We start from the raw sequence: 16569 nt of genomic DNA on the forward strand, positions 1-16569 counted from the left end.
TATATATATATATATATATATATATGTATACATATATATATATATATACATATATATATATACATATAAATATATATATTTATTTATTTTTTATTTATTTATTATTATTATTATTACTATTTTTAAGGATATTTGCAGCTTCCTTTGTCTTCTCTTTTTCTTTATCTTTTTTTTGTTACTGTTCGTCAACCTCTGTAACTGACATGTCTCTGTTTTCTTTCTGACTAGACCTTTATAGTATTGAATAAAGGGAAGACAATCTTCCGCTTCAGTGCCACGTCTGCCTTGTACATTTTAACTCCCTTCAACCCCATTAGAAGATATTCAATAAAGATTTTGGTACATTCATATCCTTTTCTGAATACAATTCATCCATGATTACAGCCATGCAAATGTAACTATTTTACTGTATACTTATTGGTATAGGGGTTTATTTACACATGCAGTTTTTAGGTTTGTTTGTTTTTTCCAGTTAAAGAAAACAAAATAAGGCTATACTCAAACAGTTGAAATGACAGCCATTTTTATTGGATTTAACGGCAAATAAAAACGGCTTTCATTGGTGTGTAAGCCTTAAGGACATATACTGTATTTCACTCCTGTGTTTGGCTACAATACCCTTTGCGGTAAACTACACCAAAAACTCTATACCTGAACCAAGCCTTAGTCCCGATAAACCAAGTCTATAACAGATCTGTGGGAACAATATTATTCAATATTTGTTTTAGTAAATGCTTATATTCCCTTTTCCTTAGAATTCCAAACTGTGCAGTTCCTCCTGTATTCTTTCTGGAAATATTTGAATGAATTTGATAGTTGAGCGTCATGCTGTTCCCTCTCGTCAAAGGGGCGTGTCACTATACATTTCTACACTTTGACAAGTGTTATGTTATTGCCTATTTGTTTGTTTTTTTTGTTGTTTTTTTTTACTTAGGCTGGGTTCACACTTCGGTTTTGCAATCTTTTTTTTCCCATCAATTTTTGCAAAAAAACAAACAAAAAAAAAACCCGGATACTTAGGATAGGGGCCATCAATACCAGATTGTAGGGTCCAGCTCCTGGTGCCCTAATGGATCACCACATTAAAGGATCTCTGGCCTTCAGGCATGTACTTTGGCATCATCATTACCAGTTGCAGCTCTGCACATTTTGGACCGTAAGGCCAGAAATACTTCAGACTAAGACTTGTAGCTGGTGACTTTTGACCTCATTACCAAGCCCTCAACCATCTCATCAGTTTGAGTGCCAGGAGTTTAATTCCTATCGATCTGATGTTGATGGCCTCTCCATCAGTATTCAAATCCTGGAGAACGTCTTTAAAGGGGTTGTTCACACACACACACACACACACACACACAAAATCTTTCAAATAAACTGGTGTCAGAAAGTGCCAGAGATTTGTAACTTACTTCTATTAAAAATATCCAGTCTTCCAGTACTTATCAGCTGCTGTATGTCCTGCAGGAAGTGGTGTATTCTCTCCAGTCTGACACAGTGCTCTCTGCTGCCACCTCTGTCCATGTCTGGAACTGTTCAGAGCAGTAGCAAATCTTCTCTTGCTTTCCAGACTGGAAATCTCTCTCACTTTCTGCCACCAGTTGATTTGAAAGAATTTTTCTTTGGTGAACTACCCCTTTAAGTCCACTCTTCTCATATTGCATATACACTTTTTTTAATTGTTTTTTTGTCCAGGACAAGACTGGATGGTTTTTATTGGGCAGACCTAGACCACATACTGTCCATGTCATAATTGTCTTTTTAACTAACCAGCTCTATGAATCGGGCACCTTACATTAATATTCCATTTTAAGCAGGTAATCTTCCTATTGACTAGAACGCCGATGTGTGAGTACATCTGCATACTGCAAGTTAAGTACATCTGCATACTGCAAGTTAAAATATATCTGGGTATTTGCATAGAAAAGATTTTCTTTCAAGGTCAACAAATGTTGCCATGCAAATGTATCCCTTTTTTTGCTCTTGGTCAAGGGTCATAGAATTCATATACAAAAGTCAATTGAGGAAAGCCATTATGATGTAAATCACGTAAAGATCAGATGGCTGCTGAATATATTTTCATGTCTTTCTTTTTCACATACATGAATGAAACTTACAAGAAAGACATAAGGAGTAAAAGTGGACACAAGAATAAAGGGACATGATCTGAGGTTATTGGGGGAAGATCAGAAGCAACATGAGAAAATATTACTTTGTCGAAAGGGTAGTAGATACGTGGAACAAACTTCCCGCAGATGTAGTTTGAAGTAGGAATATAATATAAGGTGCACTAAATGGACCAGGTGGAATTAGATCTGGTGATAAATTTTTTTTTTATTTTTTTTTTTGTTAAAGGGGTTATTATCTCCTACTCACAGAATAGAAGAAAACTAGCTGATGGAACCCCCTACTAATCATGAGATCGGAGGGCCCTTCTGGGCATGCTCAATTGCTGCGCCATTAAAGGGGATATCCAGCGCTACAAAAACATGGCCACTTTTCCCCCCACTCTTGTCTCCAGTTCAGGTGCGGTTTGCAATTAAGCTCCATTTACTTCAATGGAACTGAGTTTGAAACCCCACCCAATCTGGAGACAAGAGAGGGGGAAAAGTGGCCATGTTTATGTAGCGCTGGATAACCCCTTTAATTCTGTATGGACTTTCCAAATGTTGCCGATCAATGACCTTGGAAAGAGCCCTAGGGAGTGAATAGAGTGGTGGTCAAGCATGTATACTGCTGCTCAATTCACTAAGAGGACACGGAGCCTCCATACGCATTACCAGTGGTGGTCCCAGCAGTCTGAGCTCCAATGATCAGCTAGTTATGTCCTTTCCAGAGGATAGAGGATGATGGTCAATCTTGGGATAACCCCTGTAATGATAAAGTTAACTACAGATGAGTCAACCTCGAGCACGCTCGGATTCATCTAGACGCAAGTGTGCAGCATTTGATTACCGGTGGCTGAAAAAGTTGGATGCAGCCTTAAAGCTGTCTGGAAAACATGGATATAGCCATATTCCATAGGCTGTATCTATGTTTTTTAGGATTACCTAGGGCTGCATCCAACTTCATCAGCCACTGGTATTCAAATGCTGCACACTTGGGTTTGGATAAACTTGAGCATATTCTAGGTTCACTCAATTGTAACACCAATATCTCTCATAAGTTAATGTTTTGGGTTCAAAATTCTCTTTTAGGTTCCCTGCTCCTGAACACCTCAGAATTATTTGATTCAAGAAACCCATAAGGTGCTATGCAAATACATTCATTAATGAAAGTCTTAACCGTTAGAAAAAAACTAGGCCTCTCAGTCTATGGTAGTTTAACAATACAGTCGGTTGTGTAGAGGACGCCCATCATTCATCACATTGACTGTTTATGCTTTCTAAAGACTATGCATGTCAGCGCTAAACACCTGTTCCCCCCCTGCTCTCTCACTGTGGAAGTAACCATAGCGAAAACATAATTTATTGTCTTCATCAGGAACCATCAGACTCCTTGCACACAATTAGGAGACCTTAATGAAGTAGAAAGATCTTGTGTCACTCGAAAAAGAAGTAATCATGAAAAGGTCACAACTTATATTCATAATATCTCACAACCTTTTTAGTATTTGTTCCAAAAATTTCCAGAGATATATATATATATTTTTTTTTAATACATATGAATGCAATGTATTAACTAACATCTTATCTCCAAAGTGGAACAAAGACACAGCCTATCTACAAGAACTAATTTATAAACAGAGGGCCCCAGTGCACTATGGAAATTAAAGTTACTAGTAAATAAGCCCAGTGCAGTAGACTGAAGTGGCCTAATTAGAGATGAGCGAGCCAGGCCAAGGTTTGGGTTCATACGAACCCGAACAATTGCGTTTAAATCCTGCTGTCTTCCCGTTCCATGGAGAAGGTGGAGACAAACCGAGTTCCGCCTGAAAAACAGTGCTAAAGCTTATGATCTAAGCTGTATTCCTGTTTTCCAGGTGGTGCTCGGGCTGTCTCCACCTTCCCCATGGAACGGGAAGTCAGTGGGATTCAAATGCTGATGGTGGCCCGAATTCGTGGTCATCAGTATAAAGTATATGAGTGCTCTCCCAAAACTCCACCGACAGATGATGGGTCGTGCATGATAGAATTTCACTGCCTAATCCATTTGTTCTCGGAAATACAAGCTACCAAGAGAGCAGGACATGAGAACATTCATGTGTAGGGGGAGGACAGGAGAGATAACTGTTGTTATCAGTTGTTGCAGACTGTTATAGTAGGTGTATATGCAACATTACATTACAGAACCAAACTAGCAGTAAAGGATAGTTAATAGTTGATTTTAGTGGTAATTAAAGTTAAATTGTTGCCTTAGATCATGTACCCTTAGCTTGCAGCACTACGTATGTTCTATAGTAATCACGGCCGTTTTTGCAAATCGTCAACAACGGCCGTGATTACTACGGAACTTACATAGTGTGAACATAGCCTTAGGCTGGGTTCACACTACGTATATTCCAGTCAGTATTGTGGTCCTCATATTGCAACCAAAACCAGGAGTGGATTGAAAACACAGAAAGGCTCTGTTCACACAATGTTGAAATTGAGTGGATAGCCGCCATTTAATGGCAAATATTTGCTGTTATTTTAAAACAACGGCTGTTATATTGAAATAATGGCAGTTATTTACTGTTATATGGCGGCCATCCACTCAATTTCAACATTGCCTTCGCCTGCAGCACTACGTAAGTTCCGTAGTAATCACGGCCCTTGTTGCAAATCGTCAACAATGGCCATGATTACTACGGAATTTACATAGTGTGAACATAGCCTTATACTGTATACCCATTGTTTCCACAATGTAATTTAGTGCAATATCAATGTATGTTTTTGATGTTTTTCTTAGTAATGTTGTGCTAGTGGTTATCAGACACTTACGGTACATGAAGTGACTTTTATGGTCCACACATTTCTTGATAGGTCAAACAAGGCAGAATACTAACGGACTACTAAATTTTTACTCCTTAATGTGCTGTCAAGGCTATGTAAATTTCTTGTTTGCCAACTTTATTCTGAACACTACATGCTGTTATTTTCCTCAACTCTTTCTTACATTATTCAGCATGCTCATAATGTGCACTATTTTGACCAACTGCGTGTTCATGACCATGAGTAATCCCCCGGAGTGGACCAAGAATGTAGAGTAAGTGATAAACAACATAAAATCTTAAATTACGGATGTACTGTACACTATTCTCATAACCCAATGTGAGATCCTCTTATTGTGAACAACAGATACACCTTCACTGGGATTTATACCTTTGAATCTCTAATAAAAATTCTGGCGAGAGGTTTTTGCCTAGAAGGTTTCACTTTTCTGCGGGACCCATGGAACTGGCTCGACTTCAGCGTCATTGTCATGGCGTAAGTATCTTATTTGATTAATTTTCTATATTCCTGTTTAGAAGTGCCATCATTTTGAAGTTAGCTTAGTAGCAATCAATTAAAGTAGAACAAATGTTATAAACATAGTGGTAGGCTCCTAAGTTAGTATATATTTAAAGGGGTTCTCAACTTTTCTTAAAGGGTCACTTAAAAGAAGTCTGATTACAAAGTTTTCTCTTGCTGGGATTCCCTGTAATCTGTGGGAAAACCCATAAATAGCGTTGAGTTAATTTGGCAAAATTTTGGGTTAGGCAAAGTTCAATACTCTGTATTTGAATCCTGGCATCTGGTTGATGGAACTTGCTTAAAATTCGTGTTCGTCAAGGTTCATCCAAACCCTTTAAACCATCCAAACATTCAGCATTGACTCCTGGCATCTGGAGACGTTGGATGCTGCCCTAGTGAGTCCTAGAAAACATAGATACAGCCATAGGCTTTATCCAAGTTTTTCTGGCAGCCCTAGGGCTGCATCCATCTCTCCAGATACCAGGAGTCAACGGTAAGCATTTGGGTTTGGTTGAACGTTGCCGAACCCGAACTTTAAGCAAGTTCAATCACCACTACCCATAAATGTTCATTTTGCCTGCAGCGCCACCACAGGGGAGATAAAGCATTACACAGTGCCGATTTGAGATAATGGGATGTCTGTGTAAAGCAAAGAAGACGTGTTCTCCTTAGGGAGAGATGCTTTCTTCTTCTGGCCAAGAGGCAAGAATCCTAAAGAAAGATCCCCCCCTCCTCCCTTCGTTTACTCAGAATTCCCTAGTAATGTATATGAAAATGGGTTTTCTAAGCTGAAGTATTTATTAAGATGTGCATGCACACTCATCTATAGATTTCAGATACCATGAGAGTCATTGGTGAATGCAATCATTGAATTGTCAGAGTAAATCTGTTTCCATGACAACAAGCACATTTATTCTAGTAGGAATGGAGCGATTCAAATTGATGAGCAAAGCTAAAAGATATATCAGAAAACAACAGAAATCACCAGAAATAACAGAATCCCAAATTATTTGACTACACTGCATTTTTAGATCATCAGTAGAGATGAGCGGAACTTTCGGACTTTTGGTTCGAAAGCCGCTCACTCTAGTGCGATGCCTGCGATCCCGGGTGCATAGTTGCGCTCCCGGGAATCTTCGGCCGGGATCTTCCAGGGAATTCAAGATACATTTCCTGGAAATCCAGGGAATGTATCTTGAATTCCCTGAAAGATCCTGCCCGCAGATTCCCGGGAGCGCAACTATGCACCCGGGATCGCAGGCATACTAATTGAGCGAAGATGCTGTCGGACCAAAAGTCTGACGGTTCGCTCATCCCTAATAATCAGCTCTTTTTCAACAACCAGGAACAGAAAGCAACTTCAATTGATTGGAGTAACGTTTAAAATTTTAGGTTTTTTGCTCTTTTTTGATTACCCACGTTGAAACTTTTTTAGCATAGCACCTCTTAAACAAAACCATAGGGGAAAATTCATCAAACATGGTGTGAAGTGAAATTGGCTCAGCAACCAATCAGATTCCACCTTTCATTTTCCAAAGTTATGTTTATTTTTTTGGTCGATTCTTTACTGGGTTTAAGAGCCAATAGAAACAACAACCAGAGTCTTGAGCAGCCAAGGTTTAATGGATGGACTGACCGACCTAAATAATTTGGTCACTTTTATATCATAATATAGTTGAGAGTACTGGTTCACAAAATGATCATAAAGATAAGATAAAAAAAATTTTAATTTTCAAGATGGAAATCGGCCTCGATAATGAAGACATCTTTGTTAGTTTTTTAAATCTGACACGAGATAGTCAATCTTATCTCACTACGAGACACCATACATGTCCTGCACCTGTATCTCGCCTTCTTCCTAGATAACCTTGGATGCCAATTTGTTGTCAGCCACAAGAGATATTGAAAATTTTAAAGTGATTGTACCTTGCTGATTTCAAGAAAAGAAGTCTATGTAGAAAACCAGAGCTAACTGTTAGTAGTGTTTGGTCATTTCTATAAATGAGCGGATTTCCCGAAGTTCGGGTTCGTATGAACCTGAACTATCGGCATCTGACTCCCGCTGTCTGCCGGCTCTGTGCAGCGGGTGGATACAGCCTAAGGAACGCCTAGAAAACTGGGATACAGCCTATGCCAATGGCTGTATCCCAGTTTTCTAGGCGTTCCTTAGGCTGTATCCACCCGCTGCACGGAGCTGGCAGACAGCGGGAGTCAGATGCCGATAGTTCAGGTTCATACGAACCCGAACTTCGGGGAATCCGCTCATCTCTAGTCATTTCCCTTTTCAGGGCTCTAAAAATGCCAGAGAATTCATAGTAAAAATCAGCATTTTCATCCATTCATAGAGCTGTTTTCTACTTCTCTTACCCATATCTACTCAGTATTTTTTCTACTTACCAAAACATTGATTCTAGATTTCTAGTAAAAGATTACATAGTTAATATGGTTGAAAAAAATGTCCATCAAGTTCAACCAAGGAGGGGATGGATACAGGAAAGGGGGCGGATGATGGGGAGGCTCTATACATATACATTTATTACGATGCACTTGGGTTGAGAACTCATTCATTGCTTTGCAGAAAGCAAATCATGAAATCATTTTAACTGGATGGGATAAGCAGTAGAATGGTGTGCAATGTCTAGGGAATGTAGGTTCCTCTTTTATGGGGGGGGGGGAGATTAAGGGGACATTCTCACGCTGCTGTCTCTAGGAATGTAAAATGTGTAATAACAGAAATAAAAGAGGTGGTCCAGGCAAAAAATAGCTCTTGGGCTGGGGTTGTATAAAAATAGACATACTATACTCACCTTCTACAATCCCACAATGCTGTGACACCAATGCCCCAGTCCTCCACTAGTCTTTACTTTTTCCAGGTTGTGTGCTGTCCCAACACAACAGGACTTGCTTACTCAGCCAATCAATAACTAGGATAAAGCACACAACCCAAAAGAAGTGAAGACCAGTGGTGGACCAGGAGCATTAGTGTGGCAGCTGTGAGGGACTAGAGGAGGTGAGTATAGCATTTTTTTTTTTTACATCCGCAGTCTGGAAGCACATTTTTGTTTTGCCCAGTGAACCCCATAAAACTTGATTTATGCATTTAATTTACCTCTGACAATTGGGGAGCCAGGTAAGGGACATACCTGAGGGATTCTAGCTTTTCTGGGTGGTTAATTATAGTTATGTTCAAAAGTGTCTAGCCCAGAGATTTACTGTCAATATATCTTGAAACTTTTTAGAACACATTTTACTTTTCCTCAAAGGTGTAACCTAAAGCTCCAGGACACCAATGTAGCATCTAAAACAGGTCCCCCAAATACTGTATCTCCAATCAGTTATGTTACTGGTCTTCTCATATGAAGCAGAAAGAACTTTTGGGCCCCTTCAAGCTCCAGGAACCTAAGCACTGCATCTAGCAGTACTAAAAAGTATATAGTGAATGATCAGATTATCAATTACATTTAGGTTTGTGGTGTCCCTGTATTGTTGTCTTGCTAAGGACAATCTGCCATCCTCAGTTATTAGTATTAAATAGTTTACTATATGTCAGTATAACTATATGCTTAAAATGCAGGGTTGAATTTTCATAGTTTATAATCAGATATAATCTACATATAATTTCCATTAAGCTCTCTGTAATTATCTTGTACCGATCTTGCATTGTATTTCACAGTCTAATCCACACTTGCATTTAGAGAATTTCTAGTTTCTGCTTGGCTTTAAAGGGAACCTATCAGCAAGTTAGATGAATCTAGTCTACAGATAGCCCCCTATAGCACTCAGAACACTGAGGAGAAAGGTATGTGTCTTATCTTCCTCCTCTGTGCCGTTCCCGCGCTGTTAGCACTGTTAGGAGCAATGCCCCGCCCCCACAGTGCCATCCAGCCAGCCCGCTCCATTGATTATCTGGGTGACACTGTGGGGGCGGGGCAATGCTCCCGGTCAAAGATTACGCAGAGTAACAGTGTGGGACCAGCGCTGAGGAGAAAGATAAGACACATACCTCCCTTTTCAGCTTCCTGAGCGCTATAGAGGGCTATCAGCAGGTTAGATCCATCTAACTTGCTGATAGTTCCCCATTAAATCTCCCCACAGTTTCTGCTGCCTCATTTTTTTGTATATTTGCCTTTTGTGGCCAAGGTTGGAGTGGCTACGAGGGTACATTTGGTGGACCCAGAATTATGACCCAAAGGTCCATCAAAAAGACAATGCCACTCCAAGTTTATTTGCAGCCCATCACCTATAGTACAGATAGGGACAAATATTTTCAGTTTTATTGAAAAAAAAATGTACAGAATAATATGTCATAATGTAAATGTAAATTTCCTGTATTGATTTCTGGTTGGTTCTAAAAATTGTTTCCTCTGGTGGGTCAAGGAAATCCAATCCAGCCAGTCCAATGCTTTGCACACCTAGTACTATATGGTTAAGCAGCGGTCCCATAACTTTGTACCTTATGAGCCATGTTCCAATATAAATAATAGAAGCAACATATTGGGATATATATTAAATGTAGAGAAACAAAAAGTTCTTACTTTGCCGATTAACATTTGACACTAGATTAATGTATTAACTAAGTTTGTGCTGTTTAATGCAATGACGTAAATTTCTAGTGCATATGGTCAATATTAACGACTCTTATTGTAAACTACATTGCATGGAGTGTTGACGTTGAGGCACTGGGTGGGGACCACTGCAGTAGAGTAATGTAGAGTATGGAGAAGAGGAAAGTACTTTACATTATCGGAGCCTGGTGAGATGTATGAGGTTTCTCTGACAGCACTGATGGATTACAAGTAGAAACCATCAGAACTCTAATGCTGTTCTGGAAGAGTACCAGTTTTTATGACGAGATCTAACTCAAGATCAGTACAAGAGATGCAGGTTTTAAGTGGAATTTCTCAACAGTATATGTGGATTATATACATTATAGAAATCTTTAAGTTATTCAAATCTAAATGTTAAAAACAGAAAAGTAGTGACCAATAAATTCTAGAATTGCATTAGTAACCAATAAAATGTTCCTATAGCAAACTGTGCATGATATATTTTACAATATATGAAGTATGACGGAGAAATTGTACTTTTACAGATGTGTAAGGCTCTAAAATTTAACCAACTAACCCAACACCCATGTATTTTTGAATTTAAAATTCAATCCATATAGATTAGATTGTGAAAATGTTAAATGACAGAATATAGTTATACAACTGCTTTTTAACTGGGTTCACTCAACGTTAAGAGAATAACACAAGGATCGAGTGGGAGTATCTTTTTAAAAAGAGCATACTCCGTCACGACTCAAACCCCCCCTCCCCCCCCCCCCAATTCGGACCCGATAACTTTTCAATTGGCTTTCCAATTTTGTGAGCTACTTATGGCGTAAACGCCGATGCCCACAGGCCCGGAATCCTCTCACTTTCAATAAATATAGTCATTAGTATTGAATTGAACACCGAAAAAAAAAAGGTCTTAAAGAGAGACCTAAGTAATTATCGTGAATAACTCTGGTTTAATCCTACAGGTATGTAACAGAATTTGTAAACCTAGGCAATGTTTCAGCTCTTCGAACTTTCAGAGTATTAAGAGCTTTGAAAACTATTTCTGTAATCCCAGGTAAGAAGTAAGTGGTGTGAGGTGTTAGGCCCCTTGTACATCCAACTGTTTCTTTGTGTCTGTCATTGTGTTTGTGTGTGAACTCCCCTATTGCAGATATGTGACAGAGTTTGTGGACCTGGGCAATGTCTCAGCATTGAGAACATTCAGAGTTCTCCGAGCATTGAAAACAATATCAGTCATTCCAGGTGAGAGACAGGTTAAACACCTAGGCTGATTACATTTTTTTACTTCATCTATAACCACATCTTGTGCATAAAGCCTTGTTGCTTGCATTGCAATTTAGAAAAAAAAAAAAAAAAAAGTACAAAAAGCACAAATCTCTTGGCAAATGCTTGGTTTCCAAACGATCTTGTGCTTTTTTGTGTCATGTTAAACATTTCTTTTTTTAATTTTTTTTTAATCAGCCTTAGAGTTTAACAAATTTTTGCATGGGGCATCGCAATATACCCAGCCTGCGTGATGTTTGTTTCGTTTCTTTTTTTTTTTTTTTTTTTTTTTTTTTTATGTTTCACATCCAACTAACCCTATATGTGAATGTCTTTATGGTTGTTTATGTCATAAAACGTTATCTTCATCCCAAACAATGCTATGTGTTATGATGACATGTTGATTCTGAAGAGACTGTTAATTCAAATTTTGAATATTTTTGAAAGAATCAAATTTTGTTTTTTAAAAAAAGAATACAAAATTGAAAATGTGAACATGGTAGTTACTGGACGCATGGGCATTGCATGGGAGCTATTGAATTATTTAAAGAAATTTTTTAAATCTCTTATGAATTAAAAACAGTTTTATAATATACGATTATAAAAAAATCTATGAAGATCTTCTTGCCAGAAACCGTAAACCTCATTAAAAACTGTACAGTATGTTATAAAATTGTCAGCATATGTATTGTATAGATTGCAGCACTTATTCAAAGTATATGCCTACGGTAGACTTCACCTATAGCATGAAGTGCAATATGACTTGTTTTCCTATAAAACAAGTGTTTTCTTTTTCTTTTTACAAAAAGTTTATGATCCATCCTTCATTCACTTCATTCACATAGTCAATACGACTATTGCTATTTCCTCCACCCGCTAAGTTTCCATCATATCCCACAATTTCACATACATTAAAGTTTATTTAGGCTGTTGCATGGGATTTAGGCCTCATTTTTCATCGTACTGCTTCTTTCGAGCATATCGTAACCACTTGCCTGTTTTTTTAGGCCTAAAGACCATCGTGGGGGCCCTGATTCAGTCGGTTAAGAAGCTTTCGGATGTGATGATCCTCACAGTGTTTTGTCTGAGTGTGTTTGCACTAATAGGACTGCAACTTTTTATGGGACACTTAAGAAATAAGTGTGTTAGGTGGCCCCCAGATTATGAAGCAAATATTACCTCTTACTTTAATGAAACTGCTGGCATAAATGGTTCCTTTATAAACATAACTCTAAATCCATTTGACAAAGATGAATACATCTTAGATGAAAGTAAGTATGTGCATTTTAATTGAACTTTGACTACATGAAATAAGGGAACTTGTATTCAGTTTCATGCTGCCCTACCATATGAAGTACAGTATGTACCGTGTGCAATGATGGATGACTCACTATGAAATGCTGTCCAGGTCTCTGAGTCATTTGGGTGGTCCCTAGCAGCTCCTCCCTTTTGTCTCCCTCGATTTATAGATCTTTCCCTGTATGCTTGGGAAGATAAATGCGCATACATTCTCCTAAACACGTCTCAACATCCCATAAACATATTCAGTAGTAAACAGACTGGCCAAATGATCCTGCATTTTCCACCATTAAAGCCTCCACAGATCCCAAGAATGAAGGTGTCCTTAAGGTTTCTAAATCTTCAATCTACTTAAATGCAAAGTTACCATACATGTGTGATCTGTGTGGAAAGCCTCTTTTAAGGGGTATTCCCATCTTCTGAAGCTTTGCACTATTCGGAAGGTCCCATAGAGAATGACCTATGCGGTGCATTCACTTCTTTCCGGGGACATTTTAGTTTCCATTTTCGGAATCAGTGGAGGTCCCAATAGTTGGACCTCCACCAGTGAGCTAATTATTTCCTATTCTGCGAATAGGTGATACTTCTTGAAATGGGAGAAAGGCGGGTTTCCAGCACAACATTTTGTAACAGTTTTTTGACCAGTTTGAGCCAAAGTCAAAATAATTTTTGAATTTAACGAGAACTATAAACTTATTCTTCTCCTTTCGGCTTATTCCACTTCTGGCTTTGGTTCAAACAAGCAAACAAAAAACTAAATAAAAATATGTGTGAAACCCCCTAAAGCCCAATTCTACTCCCTAAAGGGTAGTTCCGCAACTCATTTTACTACCAAATACTCCCAAAGCCTGCACATGTGTGACCATCAGTTGAGGCATTGCTGGGTGGACACACAAAGACCATGATTGAAAAAACAACAAGGAAAATAATACAGTACAATAAGTTGTGAGATTGCTTGTTTTTAAAGGATCTACTTTTTTATTTAGCACTTTTAATTGTGGAATAACCCCATTTAAAATTCAAGCGTTTAAGCATTTTCATTACCTTACAGGAATGTTCTGAATTTTCAGCACACATTTTACTCCTTTTATACATAAGGCTAGGCTCACACAATGTCTTTTTTTGGCCGTTTCAAGGATGTTTTTTTGGACGCCCGTCATTTTGAAGCCAAATATCATCCGTTATTTTAAGATCACGGATGTCATTGCAAAATAACGGACGTTATTTGGCCTCAAAATGACAGGTGTCCAAAAAGACGGGCGTCGAACAGCCGAAGAAAAACGATGTGCGAACCTAGCCTAAGGGTGAAACACCTGCTCATTTTACTGCAGATCTACCAGATTTCTGATAACAGAAGTGACATGTCAGCTTCTTAGGTAGAGTAGAAGCTTCTTAGAGAAGAATATTGTAAAGCATTGTTAGGCTATGTTCACACAACGTCAAAAATAGAGAAAAGGCGGTCGATTTTGATATTTAAAAAAAGTCCTTTTTTTGCCGCGATTTAATTGACTGCAATGGCAATGCAGTGCAAAGTCAATGGGAAGATGGACGTCCAATGCACACAATCCATTGAATAACGGACGTTTTTACCGCGGACATCAAAATAATGGACATGATCAATATTTTCAGACGTCTTTTGAAAACAGCGGACGTTTTTTATTAGTTGTTCACACGCGATTTTTCTTTTGTCACCGTTCTTTCTCCATTTTTACTATTAAATTCAATGGACTTTTCAATTAAGACACACCCAAAGGCCAATTAGTAACCCCAAACTAGAAAAATGTACAAACACCAGTCATTGCACTAAGGGGAGGTCAGGCAGCTAAATGACATCCGTTATTTTAGACCCCAAAATAACGGATGTCATTTTAAACGGAGCTGAAAAAATGTTGTGTGAACATAACCTTTGAGGCTATGTTCACACTGCGTACGAATCCGTACGCAGGTCTTACGCTGCCGTACATGTGCGGCTGAAACTACGGGCGTGCGAAAAATCGACATGCGGCCGGATGCGTACGCACCGCGAACATACGCCCGCAGTACAGTTATGCTTCCCTAGCTTGTTTCGAAGCGATCTGAGGCGGGTCATTTACTTGGAAATCTTCGCCCAGCCCTGTAAACAACACAGAACCTTTTGGATCGAAAAATCAAGTTAAATTTGGCTGGAATAAGTACTCCGTACGGGACCGCATAGAAATCCACGGCCGTGAGTTTCAACATTTCCGTCCACAAACAATGGTCTTGTTCATTTTTCACGGCACCGAATACGATCCGGCCGTAAGCTCATACGTAGTGTGCACTGTGCGGGCGTATATCGTATACTTTCAAGCGAACGCATCAACCTCAAAACTACGTGCGTATATTCGCGGTTCGCAGTGTGAACAAAGCCTAAACATGTAAAATCCCATGTAAACCATGTACTTTTGAGTATCATTGACCACTGGAAAATAGCATCTTCTAATATCCTGGTTATCAAATCCAACGTCTTCTGACTTATAGTCTGTAAGTCTTAAAGTAAAACAGAATCAATAAATCAGGTTAGAACAGATACATGTGCCTGAACATTTCTGAAATATATCACTTTTATCAATTATATCATTTTATCATTTATCATTTGTTACAATTTTTTTTTTTTACAAACAGGAAATTTTTACTTTTTGCCCGGGCAGAGGGACGCCCTTCTTTGTGGAAACAGTACTGATGCCGGGTGAGAAATTATCCTTCATTTTCTTTTACATATTCTTTATAAGTAACATTCATATCAACTACTTTTATGTGTTTCTTCACCTGTTTGCTATAACCCAGAAATATAGATTGCAAAATGTTTTGTTTATTATGCAATATCTGTTGCTTAAACATGCTAACGTTTTGTGTTTTAGCCAATGTCCAAAGGGATTTGAATGTATGAAAACTGGAAGGAACCCCAACTATGGCTATACAAGCTTTGATACCTTCAGCTGGGCCTTTCTGTCTCTGTTTCGACTGATGACACAGGACTATTGGGAGAATCTTTACCAACTGGTGAGCAAAGACATGCAAAATAATTACATGCTGATATATATATATATATATATATATATATATATATATATATATATATATATGCGTTCAGTTAAATTAAGCCGCTCATTCTGATTTATTTCAGGAGGCAGGCTCCATTGTAAGTCTATGAAGCCTGCCTTCTAGACATGGGACTTTTCAAAAGTTTTTAAGTGACAGTATGACTTTGACATTTTTCATTTAGACCCTAAGAGCTGCTGGGAAAACCTACATGATCTTCTTTGTATTGGTGATCTTCTTGGGGTCCTTCTATTTGATAAACTTGATCCTGGCCGTTGTTGCCATGGCCTATGATGAGCAGAACCAGGCAACCCTAGAAGAAGCTGAGCAGAAGGAAGCTGAATTTCAGCAAATGATGGAGCAGCTAAGAAAACATCAAGAAGACATACAGGTAATATATCTAAAAATCTATATTCTTGAGTATGACATTTTTGTATTTAAAAGAGGATGTACCATCAGGTACATCCTCTTTAATCTGACCCAGGCATAGAACGGCGCCGTCATCACGGGGAAGCCGGTGCCGTGGTCCATTTTTTTAACTGCAGCCCGGTCCCGTGTACGGCGCCGTTCTATCCATGGGTACTGGGCCGGAGCTGAAGCAATGGAGGCTGGCTGGGCCGCCCTCAGTGGGAGGGAATTCTCTCCTCTCTATGATGCGGATCCATTAGAATGAATGGAGCCGCGTCATAGAGGGGTGGGGTTTCCTCCCACTTGGGGCGGGCCGGCTCGCCTCCTGTGCTTCAGCTCCAGCCCGGTACCCATGGATAGAACGGCGCTGTACACGGGAACCGGGCTGTGGTTCAAAAACAGACCGCAGCGCCGGCTTTCCCGTGACGGCGCCGTTCTATCCCTGGGTCAGATTAAAGAGGATGTACCTGATGGTACATCCTCTTTAAATCAATTTTACACCACTTGTATATTGGGTTTACTGTATTTACCTAGGACTACTTAAC

At 39.0% G+C, this 16569-nt stretch overlaps 1 protein-coding gene across 8 annotated transcripts in view; it reads left to right on the forward strand.

Moving 5' to 3' along the window:
- The window catches only part of LOC138800825 (sodium channel protein type 2 subunit alpha-like), a 118768-nt gene that overhangs the window by 12350 nt on the left and 89849 nt on the right, over positions 1 to 16569 (forward strand). For 5 of the 8 annotated variants that reach the window (XM_069982879.1, XM_069982877.1, XM_069982878.1 and 2 more), the window contains exons 2-9: positions 229 to 347; positions 5095 to 5184; positions 5277 to 5405; positions 10957 to 11048; positions 12265 to 12528; positions 15200 to 15263; positions 15436 to 15577; positions 15801 to 16007. In XM_069982879.1, the coding sequence (XP_069838980.1) occupies positions 229 to 347; positions 5095 to 5184; positions 5277 to 5405; positions 10957 to 11048; positions 12265 to 12528; positions 15200 to 15263; positions 15436 to 15577; positions 15801 to 16007 (1107 nt within the window). Of the gene's footprint in view, positions 1 to 228; positions 348 to 5094; positions 5185 to 5276; positions 5406 to 10956; positions 11049 to 11144; positions 11237 to 12264; positions 12529 to 15199; positions 15264 to 15435; positions 15578 to 15800; positions 16008 to 16569 lie in introns of all 8 variants that reach the window. The other 3 variants (XM_069982882.1, XM_069982883.1, XM_069982885.1) reach the window with 1 other exon arrangement.

This window comes from Dendropsophus ebraccatus, chromosome 9 (assembly GCF_027789765.1).
Source record: "Dendropsophus ebraccatus isolate aDenEbr1 chromosome 9, aDenEbr1.pat, whole genome shotgun sequence".
In the NCBI taxonomy this organism is placed as follows: domain Eukaryota; kingdom Metazoa; phylum Chordata; class Amphibia; order Anura; family Hylidae; genus Dendropsophus; species Dendropsophus ebraccatus.